General features: G+C 40.8%; 1 protein-coding gene across 1 annotated transcript in view; it reads right to left on the bottom strand.

Moving 5' to 3' along the window:
* The window catches only part of LOC132824295 (nuclear receptor-interacting protein 3-like), a 38,313-nt gene that overhangs the window by 12,235 nt on the left and 4,839 nt on the right, over positions 1-21,239 (bottom strand). The window contains exons 3-6 of the mRNA XM_060838638.1: positions 20,533-20,615; positions 17,749-17,888; positions 10,222-10,277; positions 9,038-9,129 (exon numbers count right to left, since the gene is read on the bottom strand). Coding sequence (XP_060694621.1) covers positions 9,038-9,129; positions 10,222-10,277; positions 17,749-17,888; positions 20,533-20,615 — 371 coding nt within the window. The remainder of the gene's footprint in view (positions 1-9,037; positions 9,130-10,221; positions 10,278-17,748; positions 17,889-20,532; positions 20,616-21,239) is intronic.

The raw sequence follows: 21,239 nt of genomic DNA, 5'->3' as shown, positions 1-21,239 counted from the left end.
GACTGCATTTAGATAGAGTGATAAAACAAAGAAGAAAACTAAAACTTATTGAAGGTCCACAGATGGCACAGACTTTTTTTTCCATTCATTCACAGGATGTAGGTATCACTAGCTAAGCCAATATTTGTTGCCATCTGTAATTGTCCAGAGTTCAGTTAGGAGTCAACCACATTGATGTGGGTCTGAAGTTACATCTAGGCCAGACCAAATAAGGATGGTAGTTTCCTTCCCAAAGTAATATTAGTGATGGGTTTTTACAACAATCAGCAATGGTTTCATAGTCATCATTAGGCCCTTAAAAAACTGGAATTAAAAGTTATTAAAATTCTACCACCTGCCTTGTGGGATTCAAACCACAGCCTCCAGAACATTAACTGGATTTCTGGATTACTAGTCTAGCATCCATACCGTTAGGCTATCACCTCCTTCATCATTATTGTAAATAACCTTGTATCTTTGAAAATATGTTAACTTGCAATTTCAGTATGTGTATTTTAGAGTCTTTGTTACTTTTGGATCGGGCGAAGTTGCAGCCATTGGGAATTCAGCACCCTCTTCAGACATGAGCCAAGTGTTGCTCATTTCATACAAACAACTAACTCCTTGACTGCAGGTACCATTGAATATCATGTATCTTTGAACAGTGACTTTGCCGTCTGCCTCAAAGTCATTGCACTTTAATGTTGTCAGCATTGAGGCTACAGATAACATAATGGAATAGTGGTACAGCCTACGTGAGTGAGAGCATGAAATCAGAAATGATTCTGGAGGCAAAGGATCATCCTGCCCATCAGCTTTTCAAGGAAGCACAGTGCCAGTCAAGGCTGGGAAGAGTACAATGGGAAGTTTACATATCCATTATCTTTAAAAGCGCATGCTGAGAGAAAAATAGATTACTTTCATGACAAGGCATTCAATTTTCCTGAAATGAATAATCAACCATTCATGGTACGATTGTAAATTAATTTTAATTAACATATACAATCATATAATATTACTGAGCACAGCTCAAATCACATGAACACAATCTGTTCAAACAAAACTGTTTACAAATTGAATTACTGGAACATGCCTGAATTGTTTAGTTTTACGTACACTTAACACAAACAGGATGTAATTTTTATATCCTAAAAAAAATCACAGAACTAGACAAGGTACAAAAAGAAGTCTATACCACAAAATACTTTCTTTTTGTTACAGGTACAAAAAGGCCAACAGTGAAAAAGACAGGCACTCATCAGGAGTCTGAAACAACAGCTGGTCTCATTTATTATAACACCATTGTGTAATGTTATACTTAAATTTTTATCTCACAATGAAAATCTTCTGAATAAGATTTCAACTGAATTCTGTATTCTAATTGGGTATTATATCTAAAATAAAGAAAAAACTGCCACTAATCTTTGTATCTTTATGAACGTTCTTACTAATAATAACTAACTAAAAATTGATAATCTTGCAAAAGGATAGTGCCAGTCATTGGGATGCTTTGGGGAAAAAAAACCTTGCATCTGATTATAAATAGTTAATGTTAGTTTCACTTAAAACTCCCATTCCAGCTCCTTACCTCTATTAGAAGCCAGTTCAGTCTTAGGTCCAGAGCAGATCTGAGCATAATTTTCCCATTATTAAAAGAAATAGGCAAGAAAACTGCTGCATAATGTATAGAAAGACTGAAATGGTGGATTTTCTCCACCCTATTCTCCACCTTTACATCTTTGAGTGTCTCCCAATAGCTTTGGAGTTCCTTATGGACTTAATTTATCACTACATATATTGCAGTGATTCATTTTTTTTGTGATACAGCTAGTCAACTGAAAAGCATTGAAGGCAATTTATAGACGTTAAGCATCAATCTTCAATTTGCATAAAAAAGTAGTCAATATTTGTAAATGGCACATTAATGTTATATTAGGGGAGACAGTAGCTTAATAGTAAAGTCACTGGATTGTAGTACAGAGGTCTTGACTAATGCCCTGGGTCATGGGTTCAAATCCTATTTTTAATTCAATTGATAAATCTGGAATGTTAACAAACAACCTATAATGTTAACTATGAAGCTGTCATTGATTGCTGTAAAAACCCATTTGGTTAATCAATTGCTTTTAAGAAATCTGCTATCCTTTCCTGGCCTGGCCTACCTCTGACTCCAAACCCAGAGGAATGATATTGATTCTCAATTGTCTTATGAAATGACCTTGCAAGCCACTTAGTTCATGTGCAGTTCAGGATGTGCAACAAATGCTAACCTTGCCAGCAATGATAATAACTACCTGATGAAGGAGCAGAGTTCCGAAAGCTAGTACTTCCAAATAAACCTGTTGGACAATAACTTGGTGTTGTGTGATTTTTAACCTTGCTAGCTCTGACTACATCCCATGAAATAGAACAGAGGAAAGTGTTTGATACATATTAGACTACTTGAAAAAGATGAACAGAAAAAGTTTACAAGTGCTGTTAATGATCAGACTAAAGATCCAATGTTTATGGAGCTGAAGAGGAAGTGAGCATTATAATAATTTAGATTATTATAATTAGGGAAAGTGGCATTGTGCTTATTTTTGGAACCGTTACTGACTAAATCCTAGCAACATAATTATAAAGTTATGGCTTTAGCAGCTGATTACAGAACCAGAGGAAAATCCTGCCTGACCTTGTCATCACCAATCAATTGTCACAGGTACATCCATGACAGTAGTAGGAGGAGTGATTACTGCACTTATTGTGGTGTACTCATTAAACTGAGGGTACTCTCCATTGTGACACTGCTACCATACTAAAATAGAATCAGAATCCATCTAGCAATTCAAAACTAAAACATTAATGGAAAAGTTATGGCCATCAACAATAATCTCATGACCCAGAATATCCCTGATTCTAGTATGAAGCTTGAGGATTGATCCTAGTTTAATTAGGAATGTAGAAGAACCTGCCAGTAAGGCAAAGCCAGGCATTCATAAAATTATGATGTCAACCTACTGAACACAAAATTTAGTGCACATACTAAGCAAAGGAATATAAATGCTTTAAAATAGAATCAGAACAAAAAAATCAGATCAAAGCTTTGAAGTCTTGTCCTATCCCATTGTGAAAAGTAATGGACAGTAAAGCAATTTATGGGAATAGATTCCATCACATCCCCACCCTCGATAATGGCAAAACCCAGCATGAGTGCAAGAGATATGTTTGCAATAATCTTCATCTGAAATGCTGGGTGGATGATCCATCTTGGCCTTTTCTTGAGCTCAGCAGCATCAGTTTTTAACCAATTTGATACATTCTGCATAGCATCAAGATACAGCTAAACTCATTAGACGCAGCAAAGGCAATGTCTCTCAAAAGTAACCTAGCCGTAGTGCTGAAGATTTACATTAATGTGCCTCCATCCAAGTTCTTTCATTAAAACTACAATGCTGATATCTATTCAAAAAGAAGAAAATTGCCCAGAGAGGTTCTGTCCACTAAAAGCAACACAAATCAAATTAAACCAATGACCTCCCCTTTAGTCTAACTTAACCATAAAATCGAGTTTTGGAAGGTATAATCAAGAATGCTATGAAACAGAACTTAACTCATCAATTCATCTTTTGCTCAGTTTGGGTTTCATCAGGACCACTCAGCCTCACAGTCAGTAATGTCTGGGTCAAGCATAAACGAGGGCGAGAGACTGCTTTTGATATCAAGGCATTTGTTGGAGTTTATCATTAAAGATTCAAGGAAAAGTCCTCCATTAGTAATACCAAATACAAAAGATGATTCTGGTTGGTGAGACCATCATCTCAGCTCTGGGGCATTGGTGCTGGAGATATTCAGGGCAGTGCTGTTAGCCCAATCATCTTCAGCTTCTTCAACAACTATCCCTCTATCATAAGGTCAAAAGTGAGGATATTCACAGCTGATTTAATCAGTTAACTTCATTTGCCACTTCTTGGATAATGGAACGGTCTGTGTCCATAAGTAGCAATGTACGGATAACATTCAAGCTTAGACTTCTAAGCTCAAGTAGCCACATGTGCTTGGTGATAACTATCAATAGTAACAGGGATTCTAATCACTGCTGTACAATGGCAATACCCATCACCTCGAGGTAATTAGGATAGCCACATAAGTATGGCGGCAGCAAAGTGCAGTTCAGAGACTGGGAATTCTGTAGAAAGTAATTCATCTCCTGACTCCCCATCTCCTGACCACAGTGCACAAGGAGCAAATCAAGTGCAATGGAATACTCTCCATTTGACTTCATGTGCAGCTCTAAAACACTCAGGAAGCTCAACACCATCTTGAAAACAGCTGTCCGATTGATAATCCAAAAACTGAAACTACTTTTTCTCCACTGCAGGATCACGGTTCCATCTACAAGATGCTCTTCAGCTGTTTTACCAACACGTTTTTGACAGTACCTTATTTGACAGCAAGCTCTACTATTTGAAAAACAAACAAGGACAGCAAACATATGGGAACATTGTTCTTTTCAAGATCCTCTCAAGTTTACATGTCACTTTAACCTGGAAATAAATGACTGCTCTATCACCACTGGACGCTATTTTGATTAGATCAGATTACTTACATTAGATTAGATTACTTAGTGTGGAAACAGGCCCTTCGGCCCAACACATCCACGCTGACGCGCTGAAGCGCAACCCACCCATACCCCTACATTTACCCCTTAACTAATACTACGGGCAATTTAGCATGGCCAATTCACCTGACTTGCACATCTTTGGACTGTGGGAGGAAACCAGAGCACCCGGAGGACACCCACACAGACACGGGGAGAACGTGCAAACTCCACACAGTCACCCGAGGCGGGAATTGAACCCGGGTCTCTGGCGCTGTGAGGCAGCAGTGCTAGCCACTGTGCCACCATGCTGCCCACTGTGGCACAGCAGCTCAGGAAGATGGCTCACCTCCACCTACAGAAGAGCAAAAAGGAACAGGCAATAAATGATGTCCACCTTGCTATTGATGTCTGCAGCCCATGAATAACTTAAAAAGAAAACAAACGTTAACAACAAGATGATAAAACATGACCATTGAACATATCTTGACTGAAGTATCTTGAGTCAGTAACCCTCCCATCAAGAGTACAAGCCACTTTATCAAAAATTGAAATGCAAACAAAGTGATACCTGTTTTAATTAAGAATGCCATGCATATCGTTCTGATTAATTCCAGTCTGTAAGTGGTCCGAAATCAGTCCATCTGAAAAGCGTAAATACCCTCTGACCAATTATCTCCTCAATGCAGAAATACAAAGAATTCATTCAATATTTCTGTTGGTATTTGATATTATGACCAGAACATTATTCACCACTGTCTTTCCACCTCCCCTAACTTAAAAGTTAGCTGGCAAGAGGGCGAATTGAGAGCAATAAAAATTCATAGCTAAGGAAAAAACACCTTCTTACTAACTTGCATCAGATATCACCCAACATGCTCGATCTAAAATACGGACTTGCTCCAGTAACTAACATCCAGACACAATTGCCACTCATGGCCATATTTGAGCAGAATTCTAGAACAATTATGAATTTATTAGGTTTTCATCTTCAAATACTATAGACAGTAAAATAGCATTTGTTGTAGCAGCAAGCCATTCATCTTGATTATGTGGAATGGAGATGTAGTTTTGAATAGCAGTTGTTGATGTTTGTATTTATTATCCTCAGGAGTAATACTGGTTGATTGAAGAAGGTGAATGTTGTTCTTCTGCTCAATAAAGGGAATAGGGAACTCCCTGGGAATTTCAGGCCAGTCAGTCTTACATCAATGGTAAGCAACACACTGGAAAGTATTCAGAGAATTAGGATTTATGACTAGTTGGAAAAACAGTTTGATTAAAGATAGCTTTGGGAGGGTCAGGTCATGTCTTATTGAGTTATTTGAAGATGGAATGAGACATGTTGATGCAAGTCAAGCAGTGGATGTGGTGTATATGGGTTTCAGTAAGGCATTTGATAAGGCTCCCCATGTAGGCTCATTCAGGAAGTTAGGAGGTGTGGGATACAGGGATATTTGGCTGTCTGGATACAAGAATTGGCTAGCTGAAAGAAGAGAGCGAGTGGTAATGGATGGAAGGTATTCCACCTGGAGTTCAGTTACCAGTAGTGTCCTGCAGGGATCTGTTCTTGGGCTTCTGCTTTTTGTAAATGACTTGGATGAAGAAGTGGAAGGGTGAGTTAGTACGTTTGCCCTTGATGCAAAGGTCAGTGGCATTGTAGATAGTGTCGAGGGCTGTTGCAGATTACAACAGGACATTGACAGGATGCAGAATTGGGCTGAGAAGTGGCAGATGGAGTTCAACCTGAATAATTGCGAAGTAATTCGTTTTGGAAGGTCGAATTTGAATACTGAATATAGGGTTAAAGATAGGATTCTTGGCAGGGTGGAGGAACAGTAGGATTGTGGGGTTCATGTACATAGATCCCTCAAAGTTGTCACCCAAATTGATAGGGTTGTTAAGAAGGTCTATGGTATTTTGGCTTTCATTAGAAAGGGGATTGAGTTTAAGAGCCACGAGGTTTTGCTGCAGCTCTCTAAAACCCTGGTTAGACCACACTTGGAATATTGTGTCCAGTTCTAGTCGCCTTATTATAGGAAGGATATAGATACTTTCGAAAGCGCGCACAGGAGATTTACCAGCTTGCTGTCTGGATCAGAGGGCTTGTCTTACGAAGAGAGGTTGAGTGAGCTTGGGCTTTTCACACTGGAGAGAAGATGGAATAGTGGTGACTTGATAGAGGTGTACAAGGCATAGACAGAGTAGCTAGCCAGAGACTTTTCCTCAGGGCAGAAATGACTATCACGAAGGGTCATAATTTCAAGGTTTCTGGAGAAAGGTATTGGGGAGATGTCAGAGGTAGGTTCTTTATGCAGACAGTGGTGGGTGCATGGAATGCATTGCCAGTGATTGTATTCAAGTCAGAGACATTAGGGACATTTAAGCGACTGCTGGGTAAGCACATGGACGGCAGTAAATTGAGGGGTGTGGAAGTTAGGTTGATCTTAGATTAAGATAAATGCTTGGCACAACGTCATGGGCCAAAGGGCCTGTACTGTGCTGTATTGATCTATGTTCTACTATCCTTGTGTTTTTCATTTTTTCCAATATCACTAAACCCTCTTTAGTTCATGGATAGAGAGTACTTAGCTTACTTGTCTCCTTTAACTGCTCTCTTATGCCAATGTGAGAGCAAACCAAAAAGTTACTTTGGAATGATTCACTAGTGGAATTTCCTACTTTGTTGGAAGACTTCCCAAGACAACCAAAGACCAGCAAATAAATACATGTTAAATTTCAGGATGCAATCCCATATCTTCCCCTCATTTCATACTATAGTACTCTGCAAATCAATAAACTCTATCACCTACTATAGATATGGAACAGTTAAAGTTCACAGTTTGTGTCAGAAGTGATCAGAATCAACTGAAGATAGTAGTGAATGCCCCAAGTATATCAATCTGTTCAAGTTGCATCTCAATTCTTAAAAGGACTACATTAATATTCTCTAAAAATAAATGTGCAGCTGATTGTCATGTATCATTCCAATAATTGTTCTATGATTCTTTATGTACAAGAATCAACATTTGGAAAATATAAATGGTTATGTATTGATCACAAGAAAAAAGATAGGCCTTATTTTGAAAACAGAAATCTTTTCAATGTTTAAAGTATGGAATTCTACACAAGTGTAGGCTTATCACATATAATCCGGATGATGCTTGCACTTATAAAAGTTGTCTTTAAACCTCACAGAATGTAACATTATTTCACTTATTTGTCATACTGTAGCCATTATTAAATGTCTATAGTATTTAAATATATGCAATAAAGTTAGAGACTTTAGCAGATTTTAACATATAGTGAAATCACCAGGATTACAAAGTCTGAGTAGGAGTAATAAAGTTAATCTTTCACTTTCACAGAGTACACAGGTGAACGAAGGTTATCCCATAAAACAGAACGATATTACTTTGGAAAATAAATTAAATCCAACACTTCTACACAAAGCAAAGTAAAATATTCTTTGTAATTAATATTGTCCTTGATGCAAATACTAAATAATCAAAATTAGATTTAATTGATAAACTAAATGCTTGGGAAATTTAACAGCCAAAGTGTAATTCTGGCCAGTGGCACTGCTGAAGCAGCAAGATGAGTAAATTGAAATTACAGAAGCAATATACTGTATATTTGGTCATATATTTGTGCACTAACCACTGAAGAGCATCTCTGTAATTAACTGCCACTCAATTCAGAATCAACTTTCATCTGTAATTTATGGAGAGCTGGATCTATAAAGAAAATAATTATTTGTTAGTTTAAAGGACAAAATTCAAGCAGGTCTTTCAAGAATATTTTTAAAATGTGAACATTTTAGGTTAAGGTAGTAATAAATAATGAAATTAGATCTATTTTTTGATTACACAAATGTATGAGTGAGCCATTTCACACTCAAAAGCAAGCTCTGACCCTGCATCAGGCATATCCCCATTGCGCACTATTTATAATAAACACATTGATGTACACTATCCCATTCTTGGCATTTTTTGTGCACATTCTCACGATAAGCATATCCATTCATTATTTTCGGGGTATCCTCTACAACACAGTTAGCTTCTTTCCCTTCATTACTGAAGTCATTAGCAGGTAAAGATGATAATGTTGCCAATTGATGGGAGGAATGGTCAGAACCATCTGTTAATAGTACTTTGTGACATAAACTTGGTGACAATCTTTGATAACTTAAATCCAACTCAGCTAACATATACCACTTCTGTTAAGTGAGGGCTTAACATCAACTCATTTGTCTGCAGCATGCACATTTTCTTAAAAAAAATCAAATTCTTTGCATAGTTTTTGTCATTGTGTGATTACTCAATTAATTGAAATCCTATTCAAATGCCAACATTACTCCCATACACTTACCTACTATATTGTTAACACTTCTTAAATATAGAACTTACAAAATAATATCAAATGATTATAGAAATGCAATGTAGTTTTGTGCAGACAGGTTATTTTTATTGTACTTACCAGTCTTCAATGTTGTCAATTCCTAGAAATGGAATCTCCTCTTTTTCCTTCTCTCCAAGGATTAAATATTGCTTTTCCATGTCAATGATGCACTAGAAATAGAAGACACATTACAAATAGGACACAGTGGGTACTAAGTTCCTGGATCCAAATGGTGGGCTTGAAGGCAGGGTGGTGGGGAATAAAGTCAAGATTAGAGTGATGCTGGAAAAGCACAGCAGGTCAGGCAGCATCGAAGGAGCAGGAATAAAATCCCTCATGCATTACTCCCTCATACATTTCTCCTGCCGGGGAATTACCCGGAAGAGGCCAGGAAGACAAGTTAGCTTACAACTGAGTGGAACCAGGCAATTAATTTATATACTTTTAGGTCCTAAATAGGGGTGATCTGGACAAATTGCTAGAAGTTTGCTTATCTGTAGCACTCCAAGCCATTGGAGAAAGAGGCTAGAGAGCTTCACCATCTACTGAGAGAGGTATAGACTGCAGAGCCAGGTTGGAGAATGCTTGGCTGTCTTGACATTGAGACACTTTTAAAGGATAGGCTCATTAATTTTTTTTTTTAAAGGCTGAGTTCTATTGAGGCTGTGGTCATGACCTTTCCTTCTGTGGACCCATCAATGTGGCCTTGAGCCTTCCAGTCCCAAGTTGCTTCCAAACTTCTTGCAGGTAGGCTCCTGAGATGGCTGCACTGTTGTTGGCAAAATAGTCTCTATTGGACCTCTAAATTGTCCCTAATTAGGTCCTTAACTATTTAACTGCCCACCCACCTCCAATGAGCAACAACCATCCTACATCCTAGTCACCTCTGGGAATATGTCACTAAGATATCCTGACACCAAATGTAGAACTCCACTAAATTGCCAGTTTCTCCACGTACAAACCTTCCAACCATTCATCAAGAAATTGATGTCCTTTTTAACTTTCACCAGTAGAACACACTCATGTGGATGAGCCACTGGATCCACGACTTGTCTCAACAATGTCCACTTGTCTTGGTCAAGCTGTCGACACTTAAGAGCCACTGATCCTTTAATTAGGAGTCCACTTCAAGGAAAGTAGCTACCAGCGAATGTGGCTCAAGCCTCCCATTTACCCCAATGTTAGTGTTCCAAGCCCACAGGAAAATCCAGCCTAAAGTGTCTCTTACAAACCCAAAAGAAAATTATTTGTGACATTTTTACCTTCAAAGACCTTAATGTCTGCAGCCCAAGGGAAAGGGTATTCTTGTCATCATCATCTGCCAAGCAAGAAAATAATTCAATGTGAAATGCCTCACAACAAGATCAAAACAATTAATTGATTTCTACCAATGGTATTATACTGTGTCTTTATAAACTAAATGTTATACTGCTCAATATCACCAAAGATGGGTAGGTTTCTGCACTTTAAAATGTGTATAGTATATAAAAAAAGTTAAGAGAAGATAGCATTTAATTTGAAGCAAAAACTGACAATGAAGTGTTCTTTACTTCTAGACATGAAAAATTATTTCTGTAGTGTTCCAGCATAACAGTGAAAGTGTGAGGTGGTTAAAAGAAAATGTTGATTACAGTGTTTTCCTCTTTAACTATATCTTACTAGGTATACTTTCTAGAAAGAGTTATTTCCCAACTGCAATTGGTTATTCAATACCTCACATAAATGGCCGTTTTTCACAAATGATACTAGTTAGTGAGTGATTGGGAGCATAACATTCCACCCTCTACTTCCCCTAACTCAGTTCCATATGTTTCTATCAGGTGTCATTGATCAAGAGCAGGACCTTTGCTAATCCCACTGCCCATCATAGGAATAACATTCAGGACAAGTGCAACATACTTGTTGATAACTTGGTTGCAATACCTGCTTTGTACAAAGCAAGAATGAACAATGGGATTTTTTTTGGACTACACAGCTGTATATCACACCACTGACCGTTTAAAGAAACACCAATTCATTTTAGAGGTTCAAGTTCATTTTGAGCAGAATATTACTGTTTTCTCCCTTTTAATAACTTGTTTAATCATCTTTGAGTCAGCTGAGAATCTGAGTTAAACAGAAACCAATCCCCACATTTAGAACTTAATGAGAAATCGTCCATGCAATTTCTGTTTGATTACTAAGCAATTGTGCCCAACCCTACCTTAGCTCAAGGAAATCTTAATGAGTCCCAAGTGTACCTAAAGCCTAAGGTACACTAGATTGATTTCAGAGATGACGGGTTTGGCTTATGAAGAGAGATTGAGAAGTTTAGACTTATATTCACTGGAATTTAAAAGAATGAGAGGAATTCTAATTGAGGTATGGAAGATGTTAAAGGAGATTGACAAAATAGATGTAGAAAGGATGTTTCCTCATATGAGACAATCTGGAATGAAAGGTTATCATTTTAGCACTGGGTAGCAGATTTTTAAAAAGTAGCTGAAGAGAAATTGCTTCTCTTGAAGGGTTATGAATTTGTGAAACTTACTATCCCAAAGTATGATGGATACTAGGACAGTGAGTAAATTTCAGTAGATAGGTAGGTAGGTAGATAGATAGATTTTTAATGAGTTGAAGGATTATGGAGATGGGTAGGAAAATGGAGTTGAGGCCGAGATGAAATCAGCCATGACTATATCAAATGGCAGAGCAGGCTCAAGAGGTTGAATTGCCTACTCTTGCTCTTAGTTCTTACAGTGTTATTATCAGCTAAAATCATGCACCTTTCCCATAGAGAGCAATGAGTTAACTGGAGCTAATTGAAGTTCCAGTTCTAAGTAATAGGTTTCCACATCTCGCACCTCTGCCCTCAGACCCCGCTCCTCCAACCGTAACAAGGACAGAATGCCCCTGGTGCTCACCTTCCACCCTACCAACCTTCGCATAAACCAAATCATCCGCTGACATTTCTGCCACCTCCAAAAAGACCCCACCACCAGGGATATATTTCTCTCCCTACTCCTTTCCGCCTTCCGCAAAGACTGTTCCCTCCATGACTACCTGGTCAGGTCCACGCCCCCCTACAACCCACCCTCCCATCCTGGCACCTTACCCTGCCACCACAGGAATTGCAAAACCTGCGCCCACACCTCCTCCCTCACCTCCATCCAAGGTCCTAAAGGAGCCTTCCACATCCATCAAAGTTTTACCTGCACATCCACCAATATCATTTATTGTATCCGTTGCTCTCAATGCGGTCTCCTCTACATTGGGGAGACTGGACGCATCCTAGCAGAGCGCTTTAGGGAACATTTCCGGGACACCTGCACCAATCAACCACACCACCCTGTGGCCCAACATTTCAACTTCCCCTCCCACTCTGCTGAGGACATGGAGGTCCAGGGCCTCCTTCACCGCCGCTCCCTCACCACCAGACACCTGGAGGAAGAACGCCTCATCCTCCATCTCAGAACACTTCAACCCCAGGGCATCAATGTGGACTTCAACAGCTTCCTCATTTCCCCTTCCCCCACCTCACCCTAGTTCCAAACTTCCAGCTCAGCACTGTCCCCGTGATTTGTCCTACCTGCCTATCTTCTTTTCCACCTATCCACTCCACCCTCCTCCCTGACCTATCACCTTCATCTGCAAATGTGTTGCTGGTCAAAGCACAGCAGGTTAGGCAGCATCTCAGGAATAGAGAATTCGACGTTTCGAGCATGAGCCCTTCATCAGGAATAAGAGAGAGAGAGCCAAGCCGGCTGCAGAGGAGATGACCTGGGGGGTGCAGTGAGAGAGGGACTCACTGAAATCCTTGTAGAGGGAGGAAGAGAGCTTCTTCAAGGAAGGCATCCTTGTAAGAGGATTCGCAGTAGGTTAAAATCTTCGAGTAAAAAATGAGGTCTGCAGATGCTGGAGATCACAGCTGCAAATGTGTTGCTGGTCAAAGCACAGCAGGTTAGGCAGCATCTCAGGAATAGAGAATTCGACGTTTCGAGCATGAGCCCTTCATCAGGAATAAGAGAGAGAGAGCCAAGCCGGCTGCAGAGGAGATGACCTGGGGGGTGCAGTGAGAGAGGGACTCACTGAAATCCTTGTAGAGGGAGGAAGAGAGCTTCTTCAAGGAAGGCATCCTTGTAAGAGGATTCGCAGTAGGTTAAAATCTTCGAGTAAAAAATGAGGTCTGCAGATGCTGGAGATCACAGCTGCAAATGTGTTGCTGGTCAAAGCACAGCAGGTTAGGCAGCATCTCAGGAATAGAGAATTCGACGTTTCGAGCATGAGCCCTTCATCAGGAATAAGAGAGAGAGAGCCAAGCCGGCTGCAGAGGAGATGACCTGGGGGGTGCAGTGAGAGAGGGACTCACTGAAATCCTTGTAGAGGGAGGAAGAGAGCTTCTTCAAGGAAGGCATCCTTGTAAGAGGATTCGCAGTAGGTTAAAATCTTCGAGTAAAAAATGAGGTCTGCAGATGCTGGAGATCACAGCTGCAAATGTGTTGCTGGTCAAAGCACAGCAGGTTAGGCAGCATCTCAGGAATAGAGAATTCGACGTTTCGAGCATGAGCCCTTCATCAGGAATAAGAGAGAGAGAGCCAAGCCGGCTGCAGAGGAGATGACCTGGGGGGTGCAGTGAGAGAGGGACTCACTGAAATCCTTGTAGAGGGAGGAAGAGAGCTTCTTCAAGGAAGGCATCCTTGTAAGAGGATTCGCAGTAGGTTAAAATCTTCGAGTAAAAAATGAGGTCTGCAGATGCTGGAGATCACAGCTGCAAATGTGTTGCTGGTCAAAGCACAGCAGGTTAGGCAGCATCTCAGGAATAGAGAATTCGACGTTTCGAGCATGAGCCCTTCATCAGGAATAAGAGAGAGAGAGCCAAGCCGGCTGCAGAGGAGATGACCTGGGGGGTGCAGTGAGAGAGGGACTCACTGAAATCCTTGTAGAGGGAGGAAGAGAGCTTCTTCAAGGAAGGCATCCTTGTAAGAGGATTCGCAGTAGGTTAAAATCTTCGAGTAAAAAATGAGGTCTGCAGATGCTGGAGATCACAGCTGCAAATGTGTTGCTGGTCAAAGCACAGCAGGTTAGGCAGCATCTCAGGAATAGAGAATTCGACGTTTCGAGCATGAGCCCTTCATCAGGAATAAGAGAGAGAGAGCCAAGCCGGCTGCAGAGGAGATGACCTGGGGGGTGCAGTGAGAGAGGGACTCACTGAAATCCTTGTAGAGGGAGGAAGAGAGCTTCTTCAAGGAAGGCATCCTTGTAAGAGGATTCGCAGTAGGTTAAAATCTTCGAGTAAAAAATGAGGTCTGCAGATGCTGGAGATCACAGCTGCAAATGTGTTGCTGGTCAAAGCACAGCAGGTTAGGCAGCATCTCAGGAATAGAGAATTCGACGTTTCGAGCATGAGCCCTTCATCAGGAATAAGAGAGAGAGAGCCAAGCCGGCTGCAGAGGAGATGACCTGGGGGGTGCAGTGAGAGAGGGACTCACTGAAATCCTTGTAGAGGGAGGAAGAGAGCTTCTTCAAGGAAGGCATCCTTGTAAGAGGATTCGCAGTAGGTTAAAATCTTCGAGTAAAAAATGAGGTCTGCAGATGCTGGAGATCACAGCTGCAAATGTGTTGCTGGTCAAAGCACAGCAGGTTAGGCAGCATCTCAGGAATAGAGAATTCGACGTTTCGAGCATGAGCCCTTCATCAGGAATAAGAGAGAGAGAGCCAAGCCGGCTGCAGAGGAGATGACCTGGGGGGTGCAGTGAGAGAGGGACTCACTGAAATCCTTGTAGAGGGAGGAAGAGAGCTTCTTCAAGGAAGGCATCCTTGTAAGAGGATTCGCAGTAGGTTAAAATCTTCGAGTAAAAAATGAGGTCTGCAGATGCTGGAGATCACAGCTGCAAATGTGTTGCTGGTCAAAGCACAGCAGGTTAGGCAGCATCTCAGGAATAGAGAATTCGACGTTTCGAGCATGAGCCCTTCATCAGGAATAAGAGAGAGAGAGCCAAGCCGGCTGCAGAGGAGATGACCTGGGGGGTGCAGTGAGAGAGGGACTCACTGAAATCCTTGTAGAGGGAGGAAGAGAGCTTCTTCAAGGAAGGCATCCTTGTAAGAGGATTCGCAGTAGGTTAAAATCTTCGAGTAAAAAATGAGGTCTGCAGATGCTGGAGATCACAGCTGCAAATGTGTTGCTGGTCAAAGCACAGCAGGTTAGGCAGCATCTCAGGAATAGAGAATTCGACGTTTCGAGCATGAGCCCTTCATCAGGAATAAGAGAGAGAGAGCCAAGCCGGCTGCAGAGGAGATGACCTGGGGGGTGCAGTGAGAGAGGGACTCACTGAAATCCTTGTAGAGGGAGGAAGAGAGCTTCTTCAAGGAAGGCATCCTTGTAAGAGGATTCGCAGTAGGTTAAAATCTTCGAGTAAAAAATGAGGTCTGCAGATGCTGGAGATCACAGCTGCAAATGTGTTGCTGGTCAAAGCACAGCAGGTTAGGCAGCATCTCAGGAATAGAGAATTCGACGTTTCGAGCATGAGCCCTTCATCAGGAATAAGAGAGAGAGAGCCAAGCCGGCTGCAGAGGAGATGACCTGGGGGGTGCAGTGAGAGAGGGACTCACTGAAATCCTTGTAGAGGGAGGAAGAGAGCTTCTTCAAGGAAGGCATCCTTGTAAGAGGATTCGCAGTAGGTTAAAATCTTCGAGTAAAAAATGAGGTCTGCAGATGCTGGAGATCACAGCTGCAAATGTGTTGCTGGTCAAAGCACAGCAGGTTAGGCAGCATCTCAGGAATAGAGAATTCGACGTTTCGAGCATGAGCCCTTCATCAGGAATAAGAGAGAGAGAGCCAAGCCGGCTGCAGAGGAGATGACCTGGGGGGTGCAGTGAGAGAGGGACTCACTGAAATCCTTGTAGAGGGAGGAAGAGAGCTTCTTCAAGGAAGGCATCCTTGTAAGAGGATTCGCAGTAGGTTAAAATCTTCGAGTAAAAAATGAGGTCTGCAGATGCTGGAGATCACAGCTGCAAATGTGTTGCTGGTCAAAGCACAGCAGGTTAGGCAGCATCTCAGGAATAGAGAATTCGACGTTTCGAGCATGAGCCCTTCATCAGGAATAAGAGAGAGAGAGCCAAGCCGGCTGCAGAGGAGATGACCTGGGGGGTGCAGTGAGAGAGGGACTCACTGAAATCCTTGTAGAGGGAGGAAGAGAGCTTCTTCAAGGAAGGCATCCTTGTAAGAGGATTCGCAGTAGGTTAAAATCTTCGAGTAAAAAATGAGGTCTGCAGATGCTGGAGATCACAGCTGCAAATGTGTTGCTGGTCAAAGCACAGCAGGTTAGGCAGCATCTCAGGAATAGAGAATTCGACGTTTCGAGCATGAGCCCTTCATCAGGAATAAGAGAGAGAGAGCCAAGCCGGCTGCAGAGGAGATGACCTGGGGGGTGCAGTGAGAGAGGGACTCACTGAAATCCTTGTAGAGGGAGGAAGAGAGCTTCTTCAAGGAAGGCATCCTTGTAAGAGGATTCGCAGTAGGTTAAAATCTTCGAGTAAAAAATGAGGTCTGCAGATGCTGGAGATCACAGCTGCAAATGTGTTGCTGGTCAAAGCACAGCAGGTTAGGCAGCATCTCAGGAATAGAGAATTCGACGTTTCGAGCATGAGCCCTTCATCAGGAATAAGAGAGAGAGAGCCAAGCCGGCTGCAGAGGAGATGACCTGGGGGGTGCAGTGAGAGAGGGACTCACTGAAATCCTTGTAGAGGGAGGAAGAGAGCTTCTTCAAGGAAGGCATCCTTGTAAGAGGATTCGCAGTAGGTTAAAATCTTCGAGTAAAAAATGAGGTCTGCAGATGCTGGAGATCACAGCTGCAAATGTGTTGCTGGTCAAAGCACAGCAGGTTAGGCAGCATCTCAGGAATAGAGAATTCGACGTTTCGAGCATGAGCCCTTCATCAGGAATAAGAGAGAGAGAGCCAAGCCGGCTGCAGAGGAGATGACCTGGGGGGTGCAGTGAGAGAGGGACTCACTGAAATCCTTGTAGAGGGAGGAAGAGAGCTTCTTCAAGGAAGGCATCCTTGTAAGAGGATTCGCAGTAGGTTAATCCCCTCCCCCACTCACCTATTGTACTCTATGCTACTTTCTCCCCATCCCCACCCCCACCCTCCTGTAGCTTATCTCTCCACCCTTCAGGCTCTCTGCCTTTATTCCTGATGAAGGGCTTTTGCCCGAAACGTCGATTTTACTGCTCCCCGGATGCTGCCTGAACTGTTGTGCTCTTCCAGCACCACTAATCCAGAATCTGGTTTCCAGCATCTGCAGTCATTGTTTTTACCCTTACTCCTTCAGTTGCCTAGTGGGCCTGGTTGATTTGTCAATCACCAACAATTCTCCAGAGTACTGCCCTACCCACCTGAGTTAGATAACAATACAAACTTTGTAATAGAAGATTAACAAATATCCACAAATAACCCATTCAATTGTCTGCTCAGACACTCATCACCTTATACAAAAGAATGTGCATTTCATGTTTTCATGATTTGTATGAATTAATATGCAGTGTGTGCATGCAGGGCGAGAGAATATTAGAGCACTCCCTGGGTCAGCTGGATGAATATCCAACTGTTAAAATGTATATAAATTTGAATTTAATGTTTATATCATTATTAGTCAACTTATTTTGAAACCAAATTGATACTTTTGTGCTAAATATCCACTGGAATCTTGTGTTGGAGATGTAGAAAGAATGCATTCCATATAAATCTATGACAAAAATAGTAAAATGTAAAATTATAAAATAAATTACGTTTATAATAAGTCTGAAAACGTACCTACTACAGCTGCTGAACATTCAACATTGAGTTGTCCTAAAGTAATTCCAACATTTTCTATTTGTCCTCTAATCTTTGAAATAAATGGCATTCCATATTTTTCAGTGTCCTCCTTCTCTGTTTTCATAAGTTCTTGCAACCTATAATTTTAAGATATTTTTTGGTTTACTTTTGAAATAGTAATTTTGAACATAAAAGTTGGATAGCATTTGCAGAGCTCTTGTGATTTGTTTAGTTCAAATTTGTGTTATGGACTAGGCCAGACCACTCAAAACATTCTTAAGCAGACAGCCCCAGACCATAACTTTGCAATTTGTTTTGGTAAGTGTACAGTAAAGATTACCCAGAGTAGGATAGCTAGATTGACTACTAGATTTTAAAACAAACAAAAATTTATTCACAAAATTACACAGTGAAACACAAAGAACCGAATAAAGAACCCCTACAGAATGCAACCTATCCAACTAGACTTAATTATGCTGCTCCGAACATACACAACAGTCCCAATAAGCAAACTCCCTTTAAAAAAACAGTATAAATGGAATACGTGCCTACAGGTTGAAGTTGAAGGAAAGAAAAGAGAGAGAGTTTCCACACAGCTCCCTGTTGAACTTCCAACCAGTTCAAGACTGAACTTAAAAACTGCTGAGCTAGAGAGCTGACCACTCCCCATTCATTATACAGGTCACTTTTAAAACACAACCACTTTGGCCTGAAGTCTCATTTGTTTACACATAAACAAAAGGCCTCTCAAAATCCTTTTCATCTCTTTACCAGACTGATCGGAGCCCAGCGAGATTTATTGCCCCTCTGAAAAACATCAAGGACAGAGTCTCATTGAGCCAAGGAACAGCTTTTAGAAAAAAAAGGACTAACTTGTGATATTTGTATAGCCACATACAATATAAAATTGCCTTTATCAGCAATATCATAAGTTAGGCCTTAACCATCTGCTGATCTTGCAAGCTTGATGCAGAAACAGAATTAATCAAAGCTATTCTGCAGAACAAGAGCTATCATGACCAGATCACTGATTGCTGTGTAATACACACATTTATAAGTGGCAAAGTCACCACCTTTGAACTCAAAAGGCACCTGATATATTTTGGATCATCCCAGAATCTCAAAATCTTGAATAACAGGTTGAGCAAGACATTACATGGTACTACAATGCAGTGGCCATATGAGTGGTACTTTCTACTAACAGGATGCTGGCTAAAGGTCGGTCCAAAAGACCACAGTGTTGAAAAACATTGTGTAAATTTCAATATCAGTAAAATGCCACATACATAGCCTGCAGGTCTCAATCATTGGCTGATTGAACCAATGTGTTCCTTTGGCTGTTCATAATATGTAGTACTCAACCAGCCCATTCTTGAAATACTCAGAACTGCAGCATTAGGTGTGATTATGTGATTGGCTAGTACTTGTTGAATAATCCTGTGTGTTAATAACTACACTAACAATTTCAGATCATCAGTCAAACTTGTAACAAACCCTTAACATTTTGGACGCAGCATCCATTCATATGCAGGGACCTGTTCTCTGAAAATCTTGACCCTATTTTGAATCAGCCAGGAATTTGGGGTGCTTTATAATTCCCCATTGCAGCTAGATAATTATTTTATGTTTAATTGCATCTCTTACTCGTATACAATTTGGTTGCATCCTATGTACTGCCCTTTGCCATACATCTTGATGCATGAATTTTTTTTAAAGAAATCATATGAGTACATTAAATTACAATATTGCAGGTTTCCATTCACATTTTGGCCATCATAAAGAACAAAGAACAGTACAGTATAGGAAGAGGCCCTTTGGCCCACCAAGCCTGCACCAACACATGATGCCTTTCTAAGTGAAAAAGCTTTTGCTTCTACGCAGTCCATATCCCTCTATTCTTTGCCTATTCGTGTATCTGTCAAGATGCCTTTTAAAAGTTACTATTATATCCATCGTCACCACCTCCTCAGGCAGTGAATTCCAGCAACTTACCGCCCTCTGTGTAGAAAAACTTGCCTCTCACATCTCCTTTAAAATTTCCTGCTTTTACCTTAAACCTATGTTCCCCAGTAACTGACGTTTCTACCCAGGAAAAAGACAATGATTATCATTCTATCCATACCTCTTAAAATTGTGTAAACCTCTATCGGGTTGCCCCTCAGCCTCTGATGTCCAAATGAAAATAAACCAAATTTGTCCAATTTCTTCTCAAGTTTGTCCAATTTCTCTTCACTCCATATTCCACTTTGATTTACTGTTAATCAATGTTGTGACGTGGGATACTAATTTTCTACTAAAGTCATTTCATGGAAACACCACAATCAACAAATTGCATTATCATGCTAAGTTGATTGCTTAACAAAACTTATGCTACAGCAGATAGGTGTCAGTTTCTAATCACTTCTCCCTAGTGTTCGGAATAAGTATTTCCTTTTAATTTTCTAGTTATTGCACCACATAAATTTATCACAGGTACCATCATATCCTCTTAAACAATGTTAGTAAATATAGAAAATTATTTTTGAGACACTGTTGACGGAATTGCTCCTTTAAATGTGTTTTGAAAGATATATTTCAGCTTGAGTTGTTTGCAAATCCCAGAAGGCCTTCAGCCAGTATGTCTTATTATTATATTCATTTGCAGTGATGTATGTAAATTCACACTAAAGCTAGTGCATATCATCAGGTGAGGAAGAAATCACAGTTCTGTCTAATAACTGGCTGTAAAAGTAATCAGTACTACCACAAATGAGAGACATTGAAGTCAGTAATGTTACTTACCCTAGTTTATCCACACAGGCAGATGAAATGAGATTATATCGAGAACCAGTGTCAATTTGCACTTTCATCTCTTTTCCAGCACACTTAAAAAATAAAAAAAGACAGAATTTTCCAAGATACATTTGTTACTGTGCATGCAGACATGGGCTGCAAGATAGATCAGCAGTCAAAGATCAGTGAGTAGTAACAGCACTAATAGTGTTATAACAATCTTGCTAAACTGTAGATCAAGAGTACTCAACCTTTTATAGCAGAGGATGTTGTAATTGCAACAAGGTCAGCCATGTGGATGTCATTAAATATGTGCTCCCTGATTGAGCTGATAATCTGGTCCTATTAGGGAGCTTTGGATGACAGATAAGAACAGGAGTGTTACCCCTATGGGGCTGTGCTTGTCGCTGGTTCTTGGCCAAATGGGTGTTTTTCCTGATGATGGAATAAAAAATTAGAACAGGAGCGTCAGAAATTCTGTTCACTTTGAGAGCTGGGTCTGAGGAATCTGGATCAGCGTCAAGGACTCTCCAAGTCTAAATAAAGAGTGACTTGGTGATGAGATACTGGTCTCAGTGGAGTTATTTTAGTGCTGACAGAGTGGGATTCAGTCCTGAAAAAATGTGTTCACAACAGTAATCTTTGATTTGCGGGTAGTATTTCTAGCATCATGCCCTTATTTCAGAAACTTGACTGATTCGATCCTGCTATCAAAG

This window comes from Hemiscyllium ocellatum, chromosome 18, assembly GCF_020745735.1.
Source record: "Hemiscyllium ocellatum isolate sHemOce1 chromosome 18, sHemOce1.pat.X.cur, whole genome shotgun sequence".
Lineage (NCBI taxonomy): Eukaryota > Metazoa > Chordata > Chondrichthyes > Orectolobiformes > Hemiscylliidae > Hemiscyllium > Hemiscyllium ocellatum.
The sequence above is the reverse complement of the archived record's forward strand: the minus strand, read 5'-3'. Positions and strand labels throughout refer to the sequence as shown.